Below are 19,897 nucleotides of genomic sequence, written 5' to 3'. Positions count from 1 at the left end.
ACTACCCCTCCCATCCCATAGCATCCTGCTCTCCTCAGCCATTCAGCCTTGTCTACCTAGTACTGGAATAGTCTAGAGGGGCTTGACTTCACAATCTAAATTGTGGTAGGTTCTCCACTGTCCCCACAGTGCAAAATATGAGTTGCCTTCTGGGTATATCTCATTAGCCTGGTATTCTCAAAATTATGAACTGTGTTGTGGAAGGATGTGAGCTTCCAGAATGTTTGCTAGTTCTGTGACTACCTTTTTTGAGAATGACTGTATATGCAGACAAATCCAAATAGAATGTATGAAGTAGCCCGAGACATCTCTGCACCGTAAATGTTGGGCGCTTGTACCCTTACCACTGTGAATAATCGTAATCTAGTATGGCAAATCCTGTGGAGGATTTAAATTGTATGAGCCTTAAGCTTGTTTTTATCACCACCTCTTGGGGGTACATCAATGCTGTTTCTCAGTCTATGGGCCTGATTTAGATCTGGTGGGAATAGTCCCGCCATTGTTTTTTCATTAAAACTTTGGGGGTCTGTTGGCCCGATTTAGATGTTGGTGGTCCAATAGGTGATAAACCGCCCGAGTCCCACCGACACTACCAGGAATTTCCTCCTGCGTCGACATCACCACTGGAAATAGTGGCTTGCGGCAGGACTCCATCCACCCTTATTGCCAAGCAGGTTTCAATGTGCCTTACCGCCAAGCCAACTGTAACGGTCCGACCTCCACACCAGAGTTGGCGGATTGGAGGGGAAATGAGGTAAAAACGTACCTTTTTGCTCGCTTCCACTTCTGTTTTCGACTAGATAGGACTAGACAAGATCCTCCTTGGCTGCTGCCGCTGGACCATGGAGAAAGCACTACTTTTCCCCCATCACAGGACTTGAAGGGGATCCGTGTTGCCTGGATGTATTGTGTTGTCACTGCATATAAGCTCGGGACCACTTTGACATGTATATGTCGGGAAAACAACTGTGTGAGACATGGATGGGGGCACACTGGCACAAGATAGATATCACACACATAACCAAATGCCATTTTGGTGTCAGTATTCATTGCCAAATGAATGTTGGCACCACAATAATGTTACAATCACATTTGTCAACTATGTCCATGTGCACACATTGCAAGGGGACCTGTACCTGTAATGCTGTGCAGTTAGTTGTGTATGTGAATCAGTACGTTTATGTGTGTGTGAGATTGGATTGGCTGGTTCAGGTGGAGGGAGTTAGAGCGAGTGATATGGTTGTGTTAGTATGTGTGCCACTTGCATATGGGTCTGATTTTTGTTGTGTATGTTTGGTTGTCTGTTGTGCTGCTGTGAGCAACATTGAGGCGAGTGTTGTTGTGTGGTGGGTATTATTGTTATGTGGGTAGTAGTGCCTTTGTGGGAGTGGGTTTGTGTAGATGAGTGTCTAGGTGTGCTGGTTGTATTGGTTGTGTTGTGTGTGTGTGCAGTGTCAATAGTGTGCGTATGCTGTGTCATGGATGTATGGCAATGTGTGTTTTCGTCATGTTCGTGTTGTGCTGCGTTGTGTTGTGGTGGAATGGCAATGGATAATAGTGTGTATGTAATGTATTGTGTAGTGTGTTGCGCAGGTGGACACATATGGCCAAGATACAATGTGTGAGTGTGACTTACATCTGTTCCATAGCCACTGTCGTTATACGATGTCGATTGGGTCCCACAACGGTCTTCCTCTTCAACAATCTGCTGAAATACACAGCCTGTAGAACTGTAACATCTCAATATTTTAAGATGCAACACGCCAGCCTGACAACTAGGAAGATCACTCCGGTGTGGTGGTCCAAGGCTCAGCAGCAGTACATCTAAATACGGTGGTCACAGCACCATCAACTTGACGGAGTTCTTGGGCCCGTGCTGCGGCGGATTGGCGTAATACTGTCAAGATCTAAATCAAGCCCTATGTCTTCACTGGGCCCAGGCCTGTTTCCCAGTTAGTTCATAGTGAACGGAGATTATCTGGCCTATTTCTAAGGAGGATACAATATGTTTTGAGATAGTTTTTGAGGACATTTCCTCCAGGAGTATCCAACTGTTTATGGCGCTGCTTTTGTCCTTTGTGTCCCACTCTATTTCCTCCATTTGTAGGGCCAAGCATACCTGAATTTATCAGAAGATTTACGTCTTCTGCCTGTAGGTCAGGAAAGGACTTAATCCCACCTTTCCTTCTCAGGTCTCCAAGCTTCGAGATCCCAATTAGAACCCAAAGGGTCTTCTTTGACAGAACTTTTTTAGTGTGACTCCAATCCACAATAATGTCATCAGGAAGACTTTGTTCCTACAGCCTACGTAGCCCATAGCTTTATCCCTGGCCTCCAGGGTACTTTTAGTGGGTCTAAACAGGAGAGGCTCCTACATTAGGGCAGAGGTGCATCACCCCACTAGTAAAATGCTCCAGAGATGAAATAGTAACAAAGTTAATTTATTAACATTTTATTTTTCCCTAACCTGTGTCCCGAGCTGTGTGTCAGAGTGGGGCCATTGCTGGTGAGTAGCAGCAGCGGGGAGGAGTGGTGGGCTGTGCACTTACGTCTAAAATGTGTAAGGCGCTTTGGCTGGCTGCCTTGCGACAGGCATGCCAGACATGCCCACTTTAAACCTCTCCAACCCAGCACTCTTAGTCAGCTGGGTGGAGGCAAGCAAATGCCTCCAGTGCTCTTGGGAGCATTGAGCAACTCACTCGATCCAATCCTGGATCTTCTCTCATGCTGGTTAACATCATGAGAGCAGCACCTGGATTGGTTAGGGGAGTTGGCTGGGGTCAGCACTGGATGAAAGAACAACCCCATGACAGAAACAGGGACATGCAGCACGGTAAGTGAATATTTTATTTTACTTTTTGAATTTATTTAATGTGCAGTAATTCGCTGACATGAACTACATTCAAATTTTTAAGTTAAACATTTGAACATTAAAATGAAAATGTAATGCATGTCAGCAAATTAATTAATATATTTGCATGCATGCACTTACTCACCCATTTTCCCACCCCACCACTTTCCATAGTTGGGAGCCGCCATTGGGTCTAAACAAGTTTGATCAGAAGTATTTACCATAGATGTAATGCATGTGGGACTTGTTGTCTGTGACAGAGTTTTTCAGTCACGCCACTGGGTCGGACTTGGCTGCAAAGCACCATTCATTGACCACCTGGAGTTGGGAGGGTCAGTAGTGAGCCCTGATGTCTGGACTGAGATGCCACGGTTAGAAATGTTTCTCTGCAAGGTTCAAAGGGCAACACAGTGGGGTTCCCTGTCCCAGCGTAGGGCCTTTAGCATGCTGTTGATTTTATTAAAAAATTCTTAAAGTATTGGCCACAGAGCGTTTTGAACCACATACAAGAATTTGGGCAGGGTGATCATTTTAAAAAGGGCTGCACTTCCCATGATCGAGAGAGGCAGTCTCCTCCAGTGGCCTATATCTTGCAGGAAAGGTCTGATGGACTGACTCAAAGTTCCGTTGTAGAAACCGATGTCAGGATAGTATTACTTCTAACCCAAGGTAGCGGAAGACATCCCTGGTGCGGTCACCATCTTGGGTGGGATCAATATCTCCGGGTACATGTCCTCATTTGGCATAATATCGACACATACTAGTAAATTTATTTTCCCACGTTATCTCTTGAAGTTCTGGAGGACTGCTGGGATTATAAAAAATTGGTTGGTGAGGTACAATAATGGGTTGTCGGCATATTGACTGACCTTCTGCGGGTCTCTAGTAACCTCCAGGAAACCGGCCACTTCTCTGCTGATCCTCAGCTAATAAGACAGCGGTCCCTGACAGAAGGTCAAACCAAATACGGTATTGGCCAGGGCATGAAAAAGATAACCACAGGGCTCATGATCAAAACCAGTTATTCTAAGCGGACACAACAGCAGTAGGTTGTGTTGTTACATGCACAAACTGTTGCCTTTTTTAACATTACTTTTAACCTTTTAAAACCTGGTTGCTTTAAAATGTAATTTTGTTATTTGTTCACTGTGGCACTTTAAAAAATGCTGGGAGATTGGGAGCAGCTAAAACTTTTGGGGAAAGGATGAAAGCCATTTTTATTTGTTTGGGACAACTAGCGGAGCCATTTTAAAGCAGTGCGGGCTCTAGTTGTTCGCTGCGTACATCCACCACCGGCACGCCAAAGGCGCACCAAAGGCAAGCCTGTCTGCACCCATCAGCGTCCTGTAAGCAGCCAGCATCAGCCATGCTGCCCTTTGTCTTTCTAAAGCTAATGCTAATATTTACTATAATAGGTGATTATTATAATGTGACTGAATCAAACAAAGCTTTCTGACATCTCAGATCTTTCCATTGCCATTTCTATCCCCAATGGCTTCAAAATATACAAGAAAAATTGTCAGGTCGGGAAGGGGAGTGGTTTTGCGTGATTCTTAGGGAGAACTGGAGTTGTCAATCCTTTGAGATTAAAGACTTAATGGGGGCTGAAGCTATGAACTTTTGTTTTTTCTTATCGTATCAACAAGTAGTGGCTGTGGTTTTAATCTATAAGCCGCCGGATGCGATGTGCTTGACCAAGTGTTCTCCAATATTACCCTGCTAAAAGAGGAGCCTTCGCCCCTGGTCTGGTAAAACCATTATTTAATCAGATTCTCAAGGCAGATCGTAATGAAATTATACCTTGCCTGGTCACAAAATTGTCGCAGGGAAATTTACAAGAATTCACTGCAACATTTTTTCCATCATTTTTAACACCTCCTCAGGGCAGGTGTTAAAGTGACTGGCCAATACTACCCATGGGCCTCCGTAGTGCCTTGCTGCACTAGCACCATAATTTATGCCGCTAATCCTGCAAAGAGCTACAATAGCACCCTAAATTATGACGTTGTTTTAAAAACAAGCACCAGTGTCGTTGGGTGGAGCAAGGGTGGCTTAAGAAAAGTGGCACATCAGTCCTGTTGCAATACTTTCTCATGGAACTAGGCCTAAGATTCTAAGCATCCAAGACAGCCAGTCTTCCTGCACAAGTTTGGATGAAGAGCTACTGAACAAACTTCAAGCCAAATGGTTATTTTTTTCCAAGGCTAAGCTGACTATTGTTGAGCCTATTTCGATGGAATGTTCATTGATAGCTCTGGAAGCCCTTAAATCTGGTTCTTCAGCAGATCCTAGTCCTCCCAATCTGCTTGCCTCAGGGTCTACTATTATTAATACTCTTTATACTTTGAACTACTGGAACATCTGTTGGATTGGCTTTAAGTGATCCAAAATGCAGCAGCCCATCTGCTCTTAAATATGCCAGCTAGAACACAGATCTCGCCCTATCTGTGGGCCTTACACTGGCTTTACAGGAAGAGAGTTAGGTATAAGGCTCTCATATTGGTGCATGGAGCCTTTTACCAAACTGGGGCGTCTTATCTCAGAGACAGATTTGGATTTTACAATCCATTCAGAAAGTTGAGATCTGCTAACAAACCTTTGGCAGTGATCCCCAAAATTCAGCGTGCTAGAGCAGGTGGAACATCTTTCCCCTATCTGGACTCAGTAGCAGAAAATCAGCAACCTCTTGAGCTGCGCAAAGTGAGTGACATTACAGTGTTTAAGCTTAAAACCTGCCTCTTTGTGCAGGACTAAATACTTTTCATTCACCTTATCTGACCTTTGCACTTCACTCCAGGACACTCCATGGAGTAGATGTGCGTGCTACAAATTGCTGTCATCAACATCAATGTATACAATCAAATACCTTCTCCACATCTAGGGATACAATCACCAGGGGTATTTGCATATCCCATTGGTAATCTAGCCAACAGCAGAGATGGTGCAGATTTTGTTGCATGGCTCGATGAGGTGAAAACTCCTTCTAACCCGGAGTGCTATCTTTGGGATAATATTCACTAGCTGAAGCACCAGTACTTTGTCCTAGATCTTCACCTCTGTATTCAGAAGGGATATTGGTCTTTAAGAAGGACATCAGGTATCGGGCCTCCTGGTTTTGGTTACCACCACTATTGTTGCTGTATGCATGTCTGGGGGAAGTTTCCAATTTCTCTAGGGCCTTTGAGAACATGGAGAGGATGTGGGGCCCAGTATCCAAAAGGTCTTATAAAATTCCACCAGGATGCCATTGAGTTCCAGCTTTTTACCTGGCTGCATCGGACATACTCCTTCTGTTAATCTTCCAGGAAGAAGGCCTGATCCAGTGTTATCCTATCTACAGAGTATAGCTGTGGGAGGAGCACTTATTCTAGGAAGGTTCTGAAATCTGCCTCAGAGGTTCGGGCCCGCTGCCTACAGAGCTCTTGGTAGTAATGTGCGAATCGGTCTGCTATGCTCTCATTTGTTATGATCTGAGATCTGTCTTGTGTCTCCAATTCTCCCACCCATCTGGCCGCTGACTCACATCTACTAAGCCAAGCCAGCAGCCATCCTGCCTTGTCACCCACCTCATAATTTTCTTTGGGTTGGTATGAAATGTTGAACTAACTCATGGGTCAGGGCGTGGGATTCACTGATTAGAGCCTCCAAACAGTTCAGCGGTGCACACTCCCCTGTCTTAGCATAGGCGTTCCCAGTGGCTCATATGTGGTGTTTCAGTGTTAGCATGTTGGGCTTTCTGTGTTGTTTTTTGTGAGAAACAATGTTCTGTGCTTTGTCTAGAAGCACCATTTAAAAGGCTTCCCAGAATATGTCTGGGGAGCTCACAAAGTCCTTATTTTCTTGAAAGTACAACTTGGAGTCAATACAGAGCTACCTCACTGTGTACCCCTCCCCTTTTTTCAGTTTAATGGGGCGTGTTCTGATATATTTCTGGGTAGGTATTCCACTGCTGTGTTACCTGGACAATCTATCATTGGTGAAAACACATAATCTAATTGGGAAATAGATCTATGAGCTCTTAAGAAAAATGAGTATGACCTCTCTGCAGGGTGCCTGTATTTCCATACGTCTAGGAGACTCAGGGCCTCATTTAACAAGAATATATCGGCATTGATGCGTCACATTTCTTGTGCTTCCCTAACATCCCCTAACAACACCATGGATGCACTGTATTTACAATACAGATCTCCATGGCGCACGTTTTCACAGATGCATCAGAAATTCGGACACATCTGTTAGTGCTAAACTCACGCATTGCTGGAGTGGTGTCATTAAACTGACGCAACTCCATCAATGCGAGGAGTCCTCCCTAGGGAAAAACCCTGCAATAATTTCATGCTTTCTCTGAGCAGGCGGTAAACTTTTGATGCTGTAAAGTCACAGAATGACACAACGAAATGTTGTAAATTCCACTGCGTCAGTTCAGTGTGGCTTTTCCCATGGGAACGCCTACTCTGAATACAATATACCTGGAGCACGTGTAATGTAACTCATGGCTTTACAAACTGGTGCATTAGGCCCAATGCGTCAGTTTCTAAATATGCAGAAGTGTAGTACACTGCTAGCTCCACTGCTGCATTAAAAAAAGAATACGCAGCTTTGACGCAGAGGGTTTGTAAATGAGGCCCTCAGTGTTAATGCTTATTGTGAAATTAGGTACAGTTTCTGCTTGGGTGTCAGGGGTGTGGGGTGCCTGTCCATTGAGGTGTATAACATCATTAAAATTCTCACCCATTTTGTGTATATCTGTGACAACTTTCAGGCAGCTAGAGATCAGTGCCTTAAATACTTGCCTATGGAACCGAAGGAGGGTGGTGGGGAGTAGACGCTAAGCACCATTATTGCTTTTCTGGCTCTAGTTCCCAACACACTGACAAATCTGCCCATTCGGTCATTACATGTCCGTACTACCTGGAATGTGGGATTTGTTTTGGCAAGGACTGCAATCCCTCTTGATCCTTTGATATATCTAGCGTGGGCCAATAGAGTGTATTGTTTACTGTTAAGGCAGGGGCAATGGTACCAGGCCAGGTAAGTCTCTTGAAATAACACCATTTCTGGATTTTGTCACTCGTTATATTGTGCAACCACCCCTCTTTCAATTTTGTTCAACAAGTCACTGACTTTCCATGATAGGATCATCAGATGGGCCTCGTTATCCATCCATGGAGGGAATGCAGGAGCGTGGAGTCTGGCAATGCTTTCCTACCTCACATGAGTTTCTGTGTCTGTTGTGGCTACTCGTCAGCCATGTTCTGTCTTCCTGACACAGAGGGATCTGGGGAATGCCTCTGCCTTAGCCAAGACCAGGACTGCTGTGCCACTCATTTTATCTGCTACTTTGGGGGATGTTTCCATGGAGGTTTCGAATTTCAAATATAACAACAACCAGAACAACTTTAACATACAAGAACTGTCTCACATATTGGGGTGAAAGGTAACCTGAAGTCAAACACCATCCTCCCCACACTCTTGCAGTAGAAGTGTCTATCACCTATCACAGCATACCCCAACAATACGTAAGGGAACCAATGTTTGTGAAGGGTTACCCAACAAATGACTTTAATCTGCTAAATGCAACTTTTAGAGGATCTTCTCCCTTATCTTGCTAGTCAGTTCAATCAATGTTTGTGAATGCGGCTCCCTGCTATCCATCACACCTCCCCATCTTCTCCAACACTATCATGTCTGTTAAAATTCTTGCTGATCGATGCAGTCATTTTCCAGGTCTGATGTGTGACAGGGGCTGGCATAGGGTTCAGGAAAACATCTCTCCCTGTCCAATTAACACATTTTCTCCAGTATGTTGCTCTCCTCCCCGATGGAGAAAAGCCCAGTTCCTCTCCCTGCTTTGTTTATAAGGTGTAGTTGCTGTCTTTGCTCAACTCTCAAGACAATTAGCCCTTGGTGGTATGACTGTCTGCCAGGTGTTCAATTTTTGGGTACATTCATGTTGGCTGTAGGTTTCAGCTTTCGTCTCTTTGTGGCCCATCGCCATGTTTCCTCTGGGTCATTGAAAAAGTATGTTTCGCCCTGGCAGATTATTTTTAGTTGGGCTGGTTATAGCTGCATGTACTTCATTTCCATCACTTTTAATTTCTTCTTCACCTCCATGAAGGTCCATCTTTGTTGCTGCACCTGCTGTAGGTAATCTGGATAAAGCATCACCTTACTAAATTCTAGCAGCATTGTCTATTGATTTCTGGTCTCCAAAAGCATAGCCTCCCTGTCAACATAGTTAAGAAGGCACAAAATCATCAGCTTGAGGGTACTCAGAGGTGGCCAAAGAGCCAAGGGTCTATTTGCCTTTTTGAGGGCGAAGCAGGGAGAAAGAACTCCTTCTGGTATCCAGGAGCAAAACCTTCAGAGAAGTACTGTTCTGGATCGACCCTCAACATCCCCCACATGCTTCTCCAATTGCAGTGCCATCCAGCATAGTTTCACAAACTCTTTTTTGAGGGATCTGCACTCATCTTCTGCTGAGGAGATTTGGGCTTCCACCTTTGTCATGCGGCCTGCCATCTTCAAGAGGTCATGGCGTAACAGGGAGACTTCCATCCCCACACTATCAATGCAATTTTATGAGGCTGTCCTGATCTCTTTTATGGCCTGCAGGAGGACTCCAGATGGGTGGACGTCCTGTTGTAGGGACTGGCTATCTATCACTCCTCCCACTAATGGTGTCCTATTGGGGACATCTGTTTGGTGTATCTGTCCAGTGGCTCCTGTGAGGGCTTGGCCGCCACTCCTTTCATCATTGCTACAAGGGGCTCCACTGTTTCAGAGATGAATTCACCTAAATATTTAGGCTGCTGGGAGGCCCTGTGGATCATAGTGCGCCTACTCTGCGAAGTTCTTGATGGTCACCTCAATCTCTCACTCTGGAGTATGGTGTCCCAATGCGTCCCTAGTGGCCCAGTTCCTTGGAGGGCTGGTGCCACTCACCAGGGTTGTATAAGGGTCACCCCCACCTCCTCTCATCTTTCCAAGTCCTCTTCATACACTGGGCTGCCCCTGTGGCAGTTCCATTAAGAGTTTGCCAAAACCACTCTCCAAGGGGGTTTGGAAGTCTTTCAGGCCACTTAGGTTTACCCCATCTGGTCTCCTTTTCATTTCGGCGGTCCCTGGTTGGCCTACCTAACCTCTGTGTTACTCGAGGGTCAGGTGAGCCGCTGCTTCCTTGGGTTCTCAAGCTTGTGGTCTTCTGTGTGTGTCGTCCCCTCGGTCGGTTACACCAACTCCTTGTGTTGGACCTCTACTATTACCAATCACTGGCCTGTTCTGTCGACCTCTGGAACCAGGTTCTCTCATGTGGTCTGGGCTCCTGTTAAGGTCTGGGCTAGTTCTCTCTGTTTCGGGCCTTCTGGCCCACTCGGTATAGTCAGTGGGGCGGGACAGAACCAAGTGGATTCAGACTTCCAACTCCTTTCGGATGGGACTGGGCTGCCGAGGTTACAGAAGTCAACCCAGCACGTTCACTCACCGATGGTCGCTGTTCACCCTTCAGCTTAGCTTAGTCTCTCTGATGGGAGGAAGTGGAGATGGGTGTTCCTTCTGTCTGCAAAGATTCTTGAACCATGCCTCTACTTTTGGCTCTCACCCTTCCCCAGTCATGGCTGTCTCATCTCCTTTCTAGTCCTCACAGATTCTGAGGTGGTATGGGTGCTGCATTCACACCCTTCCCTCAACTAATGGCAACCGGATGGGCAGGGGACCCTGGGAGCCAAATCTCTGGGTTGTCTCAGCCTTATCTCCATGGATGATGGATTAATTGCAAATCAAAATTTGACAGCCATTTTAGGCCACTCCACTAGTTAGTGTTCTTAGACTCCTGACTCTTCGGTCCATGCTCTAAGACTGATTAATCAGTTTATCTGGCCTTTGGAGACACACCTGTGGTATACTGTTGTTTCCACAGCTTTATGGCCACCTGGGTGCGCAAAAACCACAGTACTTTGTGGGGTCCGGTGGTATTGGGTGCTCTATAGACCCTGTAAAAAGCACATAGTTATGGGCTGATAGAGACTTTTGACTGAGTGATGCTCTTTCTCTCTTTATCTCCAAAATGGCAATTACCTACCTCAGAATTTGCAGCTGCCTTTTAAGGCATCTCCAAATCTTGTCCACTTCACATTTACGTACTCCTTTCCTTTCCATCATGGCTGTTCCTCCCTTGGTTTCTTCCGGATTTTCCCAATCTAATATTGTTCGCTGTCATATGGTGTTATTGTCATTTACTTTTTCTGTTCTTTTACTACTTAAAGGCCTCAGCCTCCTTAGAGAGTGTGTCAAAACAAAGTTGTGTTTAACTTGTTTCCTCTATCCCTTCATTTTGTGACCCTGACTTTTGCTCTTGGGACTCCCTCATCTGGATTTATAAGTCCTGGTTTTCCCGAACCCTATGAAGACTTCATCATGCAAGAGGTTTTTTACACCTTTGCTTTTCCCTCCTGAGAAGGTGGGTGCTTCTCGAGGGCACTTGCTCACCACATATTCCAGTGTGACAGTGTGGCTCTCGGCCACCCTTACCTCAGACAGCAGAAGATCTGGTTCTAGATTACAGATAAACATCCACCCCTGAACATTTTTCCCATGTAACACACACCTACAAAGCTGGCTTTCTGAGTGCGTTATGCCGCTCAGAGGGCTCGTTGTGTGTCTCTCGTAAGCCCTATAATGTTTCCAGGATCTTGCAGCACAGTCTTGTTCAGACAGGAATGAAAATTCCCATGGCATCCTAAATATAGCAAAAATTGTAACAAGCTGGGCCAAGGACTGATTTCAATGACAACCACTGTCACCTTTGCTCTGCAACCGGCTTACATTGATTGGGCCAAACAATGATTAATCAAACAAGAGCTGACTGTGCGCTCATCACCTCGAGCAATGCTGGAGAAGAGATAAATATGCACGACAATGCATGTACACGCTGTGATTGTCTTAGCAGCTTTTGCTCTACACACAACAAATAACTTGCTTTAATGGTGGTATATGGTGTGCAGTGTTGATGGTTGGAAAGGGACAACTATGGCACTTGGTGCTGTCCCCTACCTGATGTGGAATAATGCCCTTCTCTATGTCTTATTACTTAAATTCTAGTTTACAGGAGTACATGTCTAACCAGGAGTACCAATTCTAAAGCGAGCTTTGACTCAGGCACAGGGATCTTTGAAAAAAGAGCAGTTGTGGATATTATACATTTTAATTTCTCTTGACTAAGTTTGGAAATACACCTTGTGCGAATTAGCAGAATTTCCATGTCCTTATAATACATGCATCAAAGATCTGACTCTAATTATTTACTGTGCTGTAACAATTAAAAAAGGAATCAACAATGATAACTCAATTAGCTGGAAAAATAAATTCTGGCATTAAAAGCTAAAACTTACTGCCCAGCTTACCTGATGTGTTGTTCAAATTGCATTCATGTCCAGTGATCTTCTGATTTAACCTAAAGACTGATAAAATTGAAGTCTAGGGTTAGAAGCGAAGAGATTGATTAGGGAGTAAATAATTATTGATCTGGCAATCCAGTAAATTCAAGTCTGAAATTTTTAAGAGAATGTAATGAGCAATATTTACCTTTAGCAACAACACAGTGTTTATGAAGCAACTGAGCCAGCACAACCTGATTGTTTACATTTGTCAATTTATCATCCTCAAAGGACCACTGTCATCGACTGCATATCCTGATGAAATTCATAACACCAGTATCACTTTAATATTTTGGTTTTCTCATGATGTATTAGGAAACTAAAGAACCTGCAAAGCGTTATCAAAAGGCACTGCAATAAGTGTACTCTGTGCAAGTCCTAACGTCTGAGCATGCCATGAGCCTGCTCTCAGTGCCTCCAGATCCCCATACCTGTAGCTGCCCATGCCATGTCCATGTCTAGTGGTCTTAGGAATTGCTGAAAATGCCCCTTGGCTATAAAGAGAGGTGAACTCCAAATTTAATCCACTGAATTCAGAAAAGGCCAGGCACTGTGAAAACCAAAGATAAAGGCTGGTGCATATCAGTCACATACAATATACAAACAATATCATTAAAAACAATTAAATGATTTCATAAACTTTATTAAAGGGAAGTTGTGGTATTTACTGATATAAAAAAAACATGTAAAGATGTTTTTCCAACAAATAATTGAAAATTCCCCTAAAGATATTTAGTTAGAGAAACATTCTGGTTATGGTCTAAAATATCGAAAAAGCAATCTGCTAGTTTTTGTAGCCTCCCGGACCATTACTTCACCAGTGCTCTGCTTCTGACCACACTCATGATATCACAGATTTGTAAATTATAACACCAGTAACTTAACAACATGGTACCATTGCCATCATCAATGGCATGTCTGGCATTGCCGTACGGAAGCATCAAATGTGCTTCACCTTTGGCTATTCTAGGTAGATTATTGGCACAGGACCTGGTTTTAGGCCAGCGCTGGATCCATTAGCTGCAGCCCACAGGTCATGGCCCCAAAGCAAATTGGGCTTAATCTTGGTTATGCCAGTAGACTATGGTCAGTAGGGTGGGACTTTGACCGATCTCTGTAATGCATCTCTTTCCCCATTATCCACTGTACTCAATCTTTGGTTAAGGCCAGTAGACTTGAAACAGGGCCTGCCCTGAGAACCTTTGCACATAATCACCTCCCTCACAATCCACTAGGGTGAACTTTAGCCCTGCCTAACAGGCCTAGAATAACTCTTAATGTCCATACATTCTTTATCAGTCCCCGCTGAGCATGGTCTAAGACCTAAGACACATAAAATGGTACTAAATTTGTTAGTGAGACATATATTCAATTTACTGTGAAGTGACCACTGTGACCATTCCACCTTGCTATTGCAAACTGTATAATAAATATATACATATTTATATTAACTTAGAAAACTTCAAGTAGATACGCTTTCTTTTGCTTGTAAAGCTGAACGTGGGGATGAAGGAACAAAAAGTTGATCACATAAAGCTGGATGTGGGAAATTAATAAAACAACCAAAACCTTTTACTGAAAAATAATGATTTTCAATAAATCATCATTTGATAAAACACATATCCAAACAAAACATTATACTGTTTCCATAGTGAAGTCATCAAAAATGTCAATGTTACTCAAATAAGCATTACTGCCAGTGATGCCAATGTCATATCTTTGGACATCTATCATATCTTGTTTGAAGTCATGACTAGTTCATTCGGCAGGCTAGTTATACTTTTCATGGTAGGATCTGAATTTGTATCTATGTAGCTAACATAACTCCCAATTCCAAGGCAGTTTGGCTTGATTTTGTAGCCATGCTTTTCTTTATCGGAAGTGCTATAGGAACATTTTTGATTTTTTTTTAAAGCAAATACTAAGCACCTATGAGTAGAAGAAGCTGTAAGTTACTCGGAATAAAGGGTTTTCAGTGACCCCATATCACCTTCTTTGCAACCTCCCCCACTTCTGTGCATTTAACCTTCTGTGGGTCCAAACTGCATCGGACAGCTGCATTTAGACTTTTGCAGTAGGGGCTGCTCGCAGGGCCCGATCCCACCCTCCTACACACCCAACCTTCCATGTGCCCTTCCCAGTAGTGCATTTCAGGGGCTGTGCATGGTACGGGTGACCAAAACCCATACCCTGTGTTTAATTACTTGTGCTCCTCATTCCACTGCACGCAGCCTTTGGCCATGCACAGCATGCGATGGTCACAGGGCCTGAGCTTTGACCTAACCCTTCACCTGATATGTTTTCTTGTGAACACAACCCGGCAAATCCTTTATGGCCCCGAGGAAAGCATAGACATTAGTCAACTTACCAGCTCGAGTGTAAGGAGCAGACAGGCTGTGATCCAAATATTTCCCTCAACATACCCAAAGGCCATGTTTATTGGATAATTAATCAAATCCTGCCACAAACTGTTATATAGTCATATAACTTAAACTTCTTATTGAGCTGTTGTTACCTTGTTCCCAAAAGGTGTGCACACTCAACAAACCCACTCCGTTGATTTAAAGGTGTTACTAAAGTTTAGAAGCTCAATTTTAATGCAGGATAGTGTACTTGAAGATATAATAATTATGTTGAATAATATGAATGGACCATAGAGAAATACTGTGAAACAGGACAGCATAATACTTGACAGTATGTGATGGATTCCATTCTTTTAGTATCTGCTAATGATTACATCACTACCAAAAATGTTCCCATAAATAGGAGCTTTCAAGATTGCTCCTAGGGGTATGTAAACAGCATTCTGTTTTTTTCCAGTACGCATCCTGCCTTTCCCTCATCCTGCCTTTCGATGAAAGGGTGAGATTTATGTTGTGTTGCCAGAGGTGAGACAGAGAGCGGTCTTCATGCAGTTTCTGTGATCTTCTACAAAATCCTAAGCTGTGAGGGGACGGTTCTGACCAAATGGTTCGCCCTGATTTTTCGCTTATTGACCACCTGGTTTTTGACCTTTTACTGTGAGGGATCCTCCTAGTCAGGGAATCCGCCACAGTAAACTTATGGTAAAATGGCCAGCGCGTGTGACCGCTGGTGCTGCCTTGCTAAGGGAAGGCTGCTGTGGCACAGCAAGAGTAGGAGACCCCGGGCTGGCTGCTTTTTTGACTGCATCCTCTAGGGGTGTAAAATGGTATTACACCAGGTTAACTCAGGGTAACCAAAAAGTAATCCAAAAGTAATCTTTACTTTTTAAAGTATTTAAACCTGTCTCTATATATTTCTTGTTAATGCTGATTTGCGTAATGAGACTCATAACCACTTTCTTGCACAGTAGATGTACTTATTTGCCAGATTTTGGTGCTCTCACTCTACATTACAGTCAAGTGTTGCATTGGGATACCAGGGATTGTCTTGCCATGTGGGTTGTTGGATTATATTTCCCCTTGGGGGACACATGAGGGTTTACACAATGTCATCCAATAGTAATTCCATCAATTTGTGTATATTTGTAAATTGTTGCATAGTACAGAGTAGTGTGTGTGTAATAAATGTACTTTTACTTTATCAAAAGAAAAAGCAAAGACTGGACAATCATTTATTGAGTATCATGCTTCAGTGCTTGTGAATAGGGATTACTAGCCCAACCCACCTCCCTCGAGTAAGCCTTGGACTGCTCTGCAACGCTACTCTCTGAGAATCAAGTGCTACAATGGGGTGTTTGGTTCCCAGTGGTGGTCATGTGCGGCCCCATTACTTGTGCAGGCCACCCAACTAATGACCCACCTTCCAACACATTTTATTTTTCAGCTTTGGTTTGAGAAAAAAATCACTTGTCATTCATGATATAAGATGAAAATGAAACTGTGTGAATTTACTTCTATATTCACTGAAAAAAACTATGCTTTTTTCTAAATATATCACTTTATGAATATATGAATAAATAGTGTAAACTAAAAGCACACTGTCAACTAGACATCACACAAATACCGTTGTGGTATTACCTTTTAATATTGTAATAATCCTTTTGTTCTGAGTGTATGATCATACTCGAATTTTGGCTCACTCAAAGTCTGAGTTGAGGATCTTTGCACCTAGCGCAAATGTGATGTACACAGATTCAGGTTACTTGCTTTGATAGCAGCTTCTAATTTTTAATGTGGGTACAGGAGAAGCTACTATAATCTGTTTACCCTGAGAAAGAGGACGCTCCTCTCATATTGCCATCTGCACAGCCATGAGAAGTTTCTCACTCAGAGTGAATTGTTACTCTGTTGTTGAATACAAATACAATTTGTAAGCCATGGAGGTTGTCTGTCCCTCATTGCAAATTATATATGAGTAGTTGGAAGTCCTCGGAACAACCCAAATGTTAGGGTTTTGCTTCTCGTCTCACATCTGGAAACATTTGGGTCTGGATTTATTGAAACTTTGTGCCGGCAAAAAGTGATAGAAAGCTATGCAGTGTCACTAGGGTATTCCCTTTCCAGAACCAAAGGTATTTTGCACCGGAAAGTTGCTTTTTCTCAACCCAACTAGCTCTCCTTTGCATCATGGGGCAGTTTTCATTTCTCCAAATTACCCACAAGTTGAATGTGTGCACTGCACACCACGTTTTTAACTGTTTACTTTATTATTACTGTGTTATACTTTGGGCACTTGTTTAGTTTTGTGTTGTTTTCCTCAAGGGGAGTTTTAATGTGCTCATAACTACTTACACGCTCTCTGGTCAGCCACAGCACCACTGATTGTTGCGGAGAGGGTGCATACTGCTGCCTCACTTCCTGGTTGACACTTCTCAAGGCCATCTTGGCCAGTTAGCGGTCCAGGCATTTGCTCCTAGCTGGAGACACCTATTTAAGGCTGATGGCTTGCAGTGGGCAAGCCCTTCTGCACCCATCTGCTCCGAAGGTTGGTAGGCATCAGAACCACTTTCTCTCTGGCTAGCAAGGCTGGTGCTACAGTAAGCCTGCGCTACTCATCTTTAGAACTCCAACATGAATGGTAGGCTCACCTACCCTGGTACTCAGCTGTATTGTTGTACCTAGCACTTCCCTTCCTATTTGAAAGGCCCAATCTCAAGCATCGGTTGAAGATTCTCCTACTCATATATTTCTTCAAAAATGGAGGCCACCAAGATGACTATTTCCTCTCCTGCTTCAATCTGCCTTAACAGAAAAACGCTTAGGGCAGCTCACAGGAATAGCTAGTCCAGTCCTTTAGATGCACCCAGGGCCAGTCCTAGGGTTTGTGGGGCCCCGGGCAGAATAGGAGCATGCGAGGCCCATGTAAGATACGACATCACCACAAGTGACATAATAGGAAGGGACATCAATTGAACACTAATGTTCTGAAATTGTTGAAACAGCTTTGCAAGAAACTACCTACCTGGTGTGCATATCACTAAAATGGCTAAATATATAATAATCCTAGGAAAAAGTGTATATATTTTTTACAGTTGCATCATTTGGAAATACATAACTTTAATCAAACTGACTGAAAAAGCTTGGCCTAAGTCTCTCCAATACTAATATGATTGCTACAGTGTTCTTAATTTTTTCCAGAGTAGGGCATGATTCAAATTCCAGCTCAGATTGACCCAGAACTACATAGTGAGACTCCAAGTGACTCCCCAATCCCCCCCCGCCTCCCCCTTCATGCTACTGAAGTTCAAAACAAGGCATTTGGGTTTGAGCAGGCATGGGGGATCCACACAAACAGATATATGGTAGAGGGGGTGATTGACCTGCAAGAACTGCAGCAAACAGAACATAGAAAGAGGAGACAACACAAATGTCATACCCAGGTGGGGGGGGGCTAATATATTGCCAAGCAGAAGCACCGTAGTTTGGCCCACATCTGCTCACAGAGGCCTTAAACTTGGCAATTACTTTCAAACTCCATTTTTAAAAGATGCAAATAACTGAAATAACTTAAAGATAGATATATAATGGATGGCTTAAAGGGAAAGCAGTTTGACACCTGGGACAAAAAGACTGCCCAAGCTATAGTGGGGGATAGTCTGTAAAGCAACAAAACAAAAAGGGCCTAGTAGATTTTATACAGTTTACAGATAAATGTAAAGGAAATGTAGCAATGAGGGATAGGTAGGTTGGGGAGGTGGTGTGTGACTTGCAGACTAACGCTAAAGTAATACCAGAGACTTACAGTTTAAAAATAATTAAGTAACATATGCAGAATAGCTGAGAAGACACTTGCCAAATCCAAAGGGATAGAATCATGCTACTTGACTCCTATTTAGCCTTTGAAGCAATAACTAAGTAATATCTGCCCTGAGGTAAAACCATGGGGTCTTGGTTAACAAGATAATTGAATGCAAGATCATATCCATTATATGCGGCCTTTTCTTGCTGCATAGTTATAAACCCAGTCACCTAATTTGGTACTTTCTTGCCACATAATTCCAGTGGCCCTGCTCTTAGTTCACTAATACCATTATCACCAGGGCAAGGCCAGCAATATTTCTCAGTCCATGCTTAAAAATCCTCACTTTTACTAAATAAAGCTCAATGCAGTGAAATAATCCCATGTACCAAGATAAAACGCTTCTATGTGTTGGAGAAGTGTATGTGTGTTTTATTTTTAATTTTGATAATGCCGGACATTTTTTAATTTCTTTTGTTGCGAGTCCTGCCACGCACCCTGCTTAGCATTCATGCAGGGGCTGGGTTCACGTCACACCTAAGGGCGCATCTAATCGCTGTTATCAGGCAGATGCAGCATTAGATTTCTGAAGCCCTTTCAGCCCATGGCTGTGAGGCCTGGGGAGTGGGGGCCCTTCCTTGGGCCTCGCAGCTCTGAACCGTTGCTGCTCCCTTTGCCTCATAATACTGAAATTGTTTAAAAGGTGGTGCGAGGCCTCTTAGTTACAAGCAGACACTGGGCCCTGGGCAGCTGTCCACACTGCCCATGCCCAGCGCCGGCCCTGGGTGCACCCCGGGGATCGATGGCCTATACTGTAATACTAGGTCCATGGTAAAACACTCTACTGAAGTATGGGACCTTATTGCTTCCTTCTCTCCAGACATGTGCTTCTTCAAGAAAACATGGATGAATTCAGTCGCTTTCCCTTTCCTTCCCTTGACTCTTTCAGAAAACTACCATCTGGTCAAGCGGGACAGAGAGTCCAGACCGGAATGTGGCGTTGCCATTGTGTTCCCAGGCAGGGTCAATGTTGTACCTATTGGAAGGAACTGTGTATTTTAAGAATTTAGATTTCAGCTACGAATCACTGGAAGGGGGTGCTTAACTACCTCCTATCTGTAGCGAAAAAGGAGTTCAGCCATTTGTTAGTTGATTACATTGCACCACATGTACTGGCATCCAATGACTTCTTGCCTTTGGGGGACTTCAATTTTCACGATGAAAATACCACGAACACTGAGGTGACCTGACTTTTGTCACACATGGAAATGATAGGCCTCCAACAGATAGAGACATGTCCTACTCGTAAGGCAGGGCATACCTAAACTTTATTTTTACAAACTCCCTGGTGCACAAACTCCTTGGTGCCACCTGGAGTGAAAAAAGAGTTCAGCCATTTGTTAGCTGATTACATTGCGCAACATGTACTGGCATCCAATAATGTCTTGCT

General features: G+C 43.7%; 1 protein-coding gene across 2 annotated transcripts in view; it reads right to left on the bottom strand.

Annotated features, from left to right (window-relative positions):
* Positions 1-19,897, bottom strand: part of LOC138303629 (killer cell lectin-like receptor subfamily B member 1B allele A) — a 187,408-nt gene that overhangs the window by 139,304 nt on the left and 28,207 nt on the right. For both annotated transcript variants that reach the window (XM_069242926.1, XM_069242927.1), the window contains exon 3: positions 12,253-12,309. In XM_069242926.1, the coding sequence (XP_069099027.1) occupies positions 12,253-12,309 (57 nt within the window). The remainder of the gene's footprint in view (positions 1-12,252; positions 12,310-19,897) is intronic.

This window comes from Pleurodeles waltl, chromosome 7 (genome assembly GCF_031143425.1).
Source record: "Pleurodeles waltl isolate 20211129_DDA chromosome 7, aPleWal1.hap1.20221129, whole genome shotgun sequence".
Classification (NCBI taxonomy): Eukaryota; Metazoa; Chordata; class Amphibia; order Caudata; family Salamandridae; genus Pleurodeles; species Pleurodeles waltl.
The sequence above is the reverse complement of the archived record's forward strand: the minus strand, read 5'-3'. Positions and strand labels throughout refer to the sequence as shown.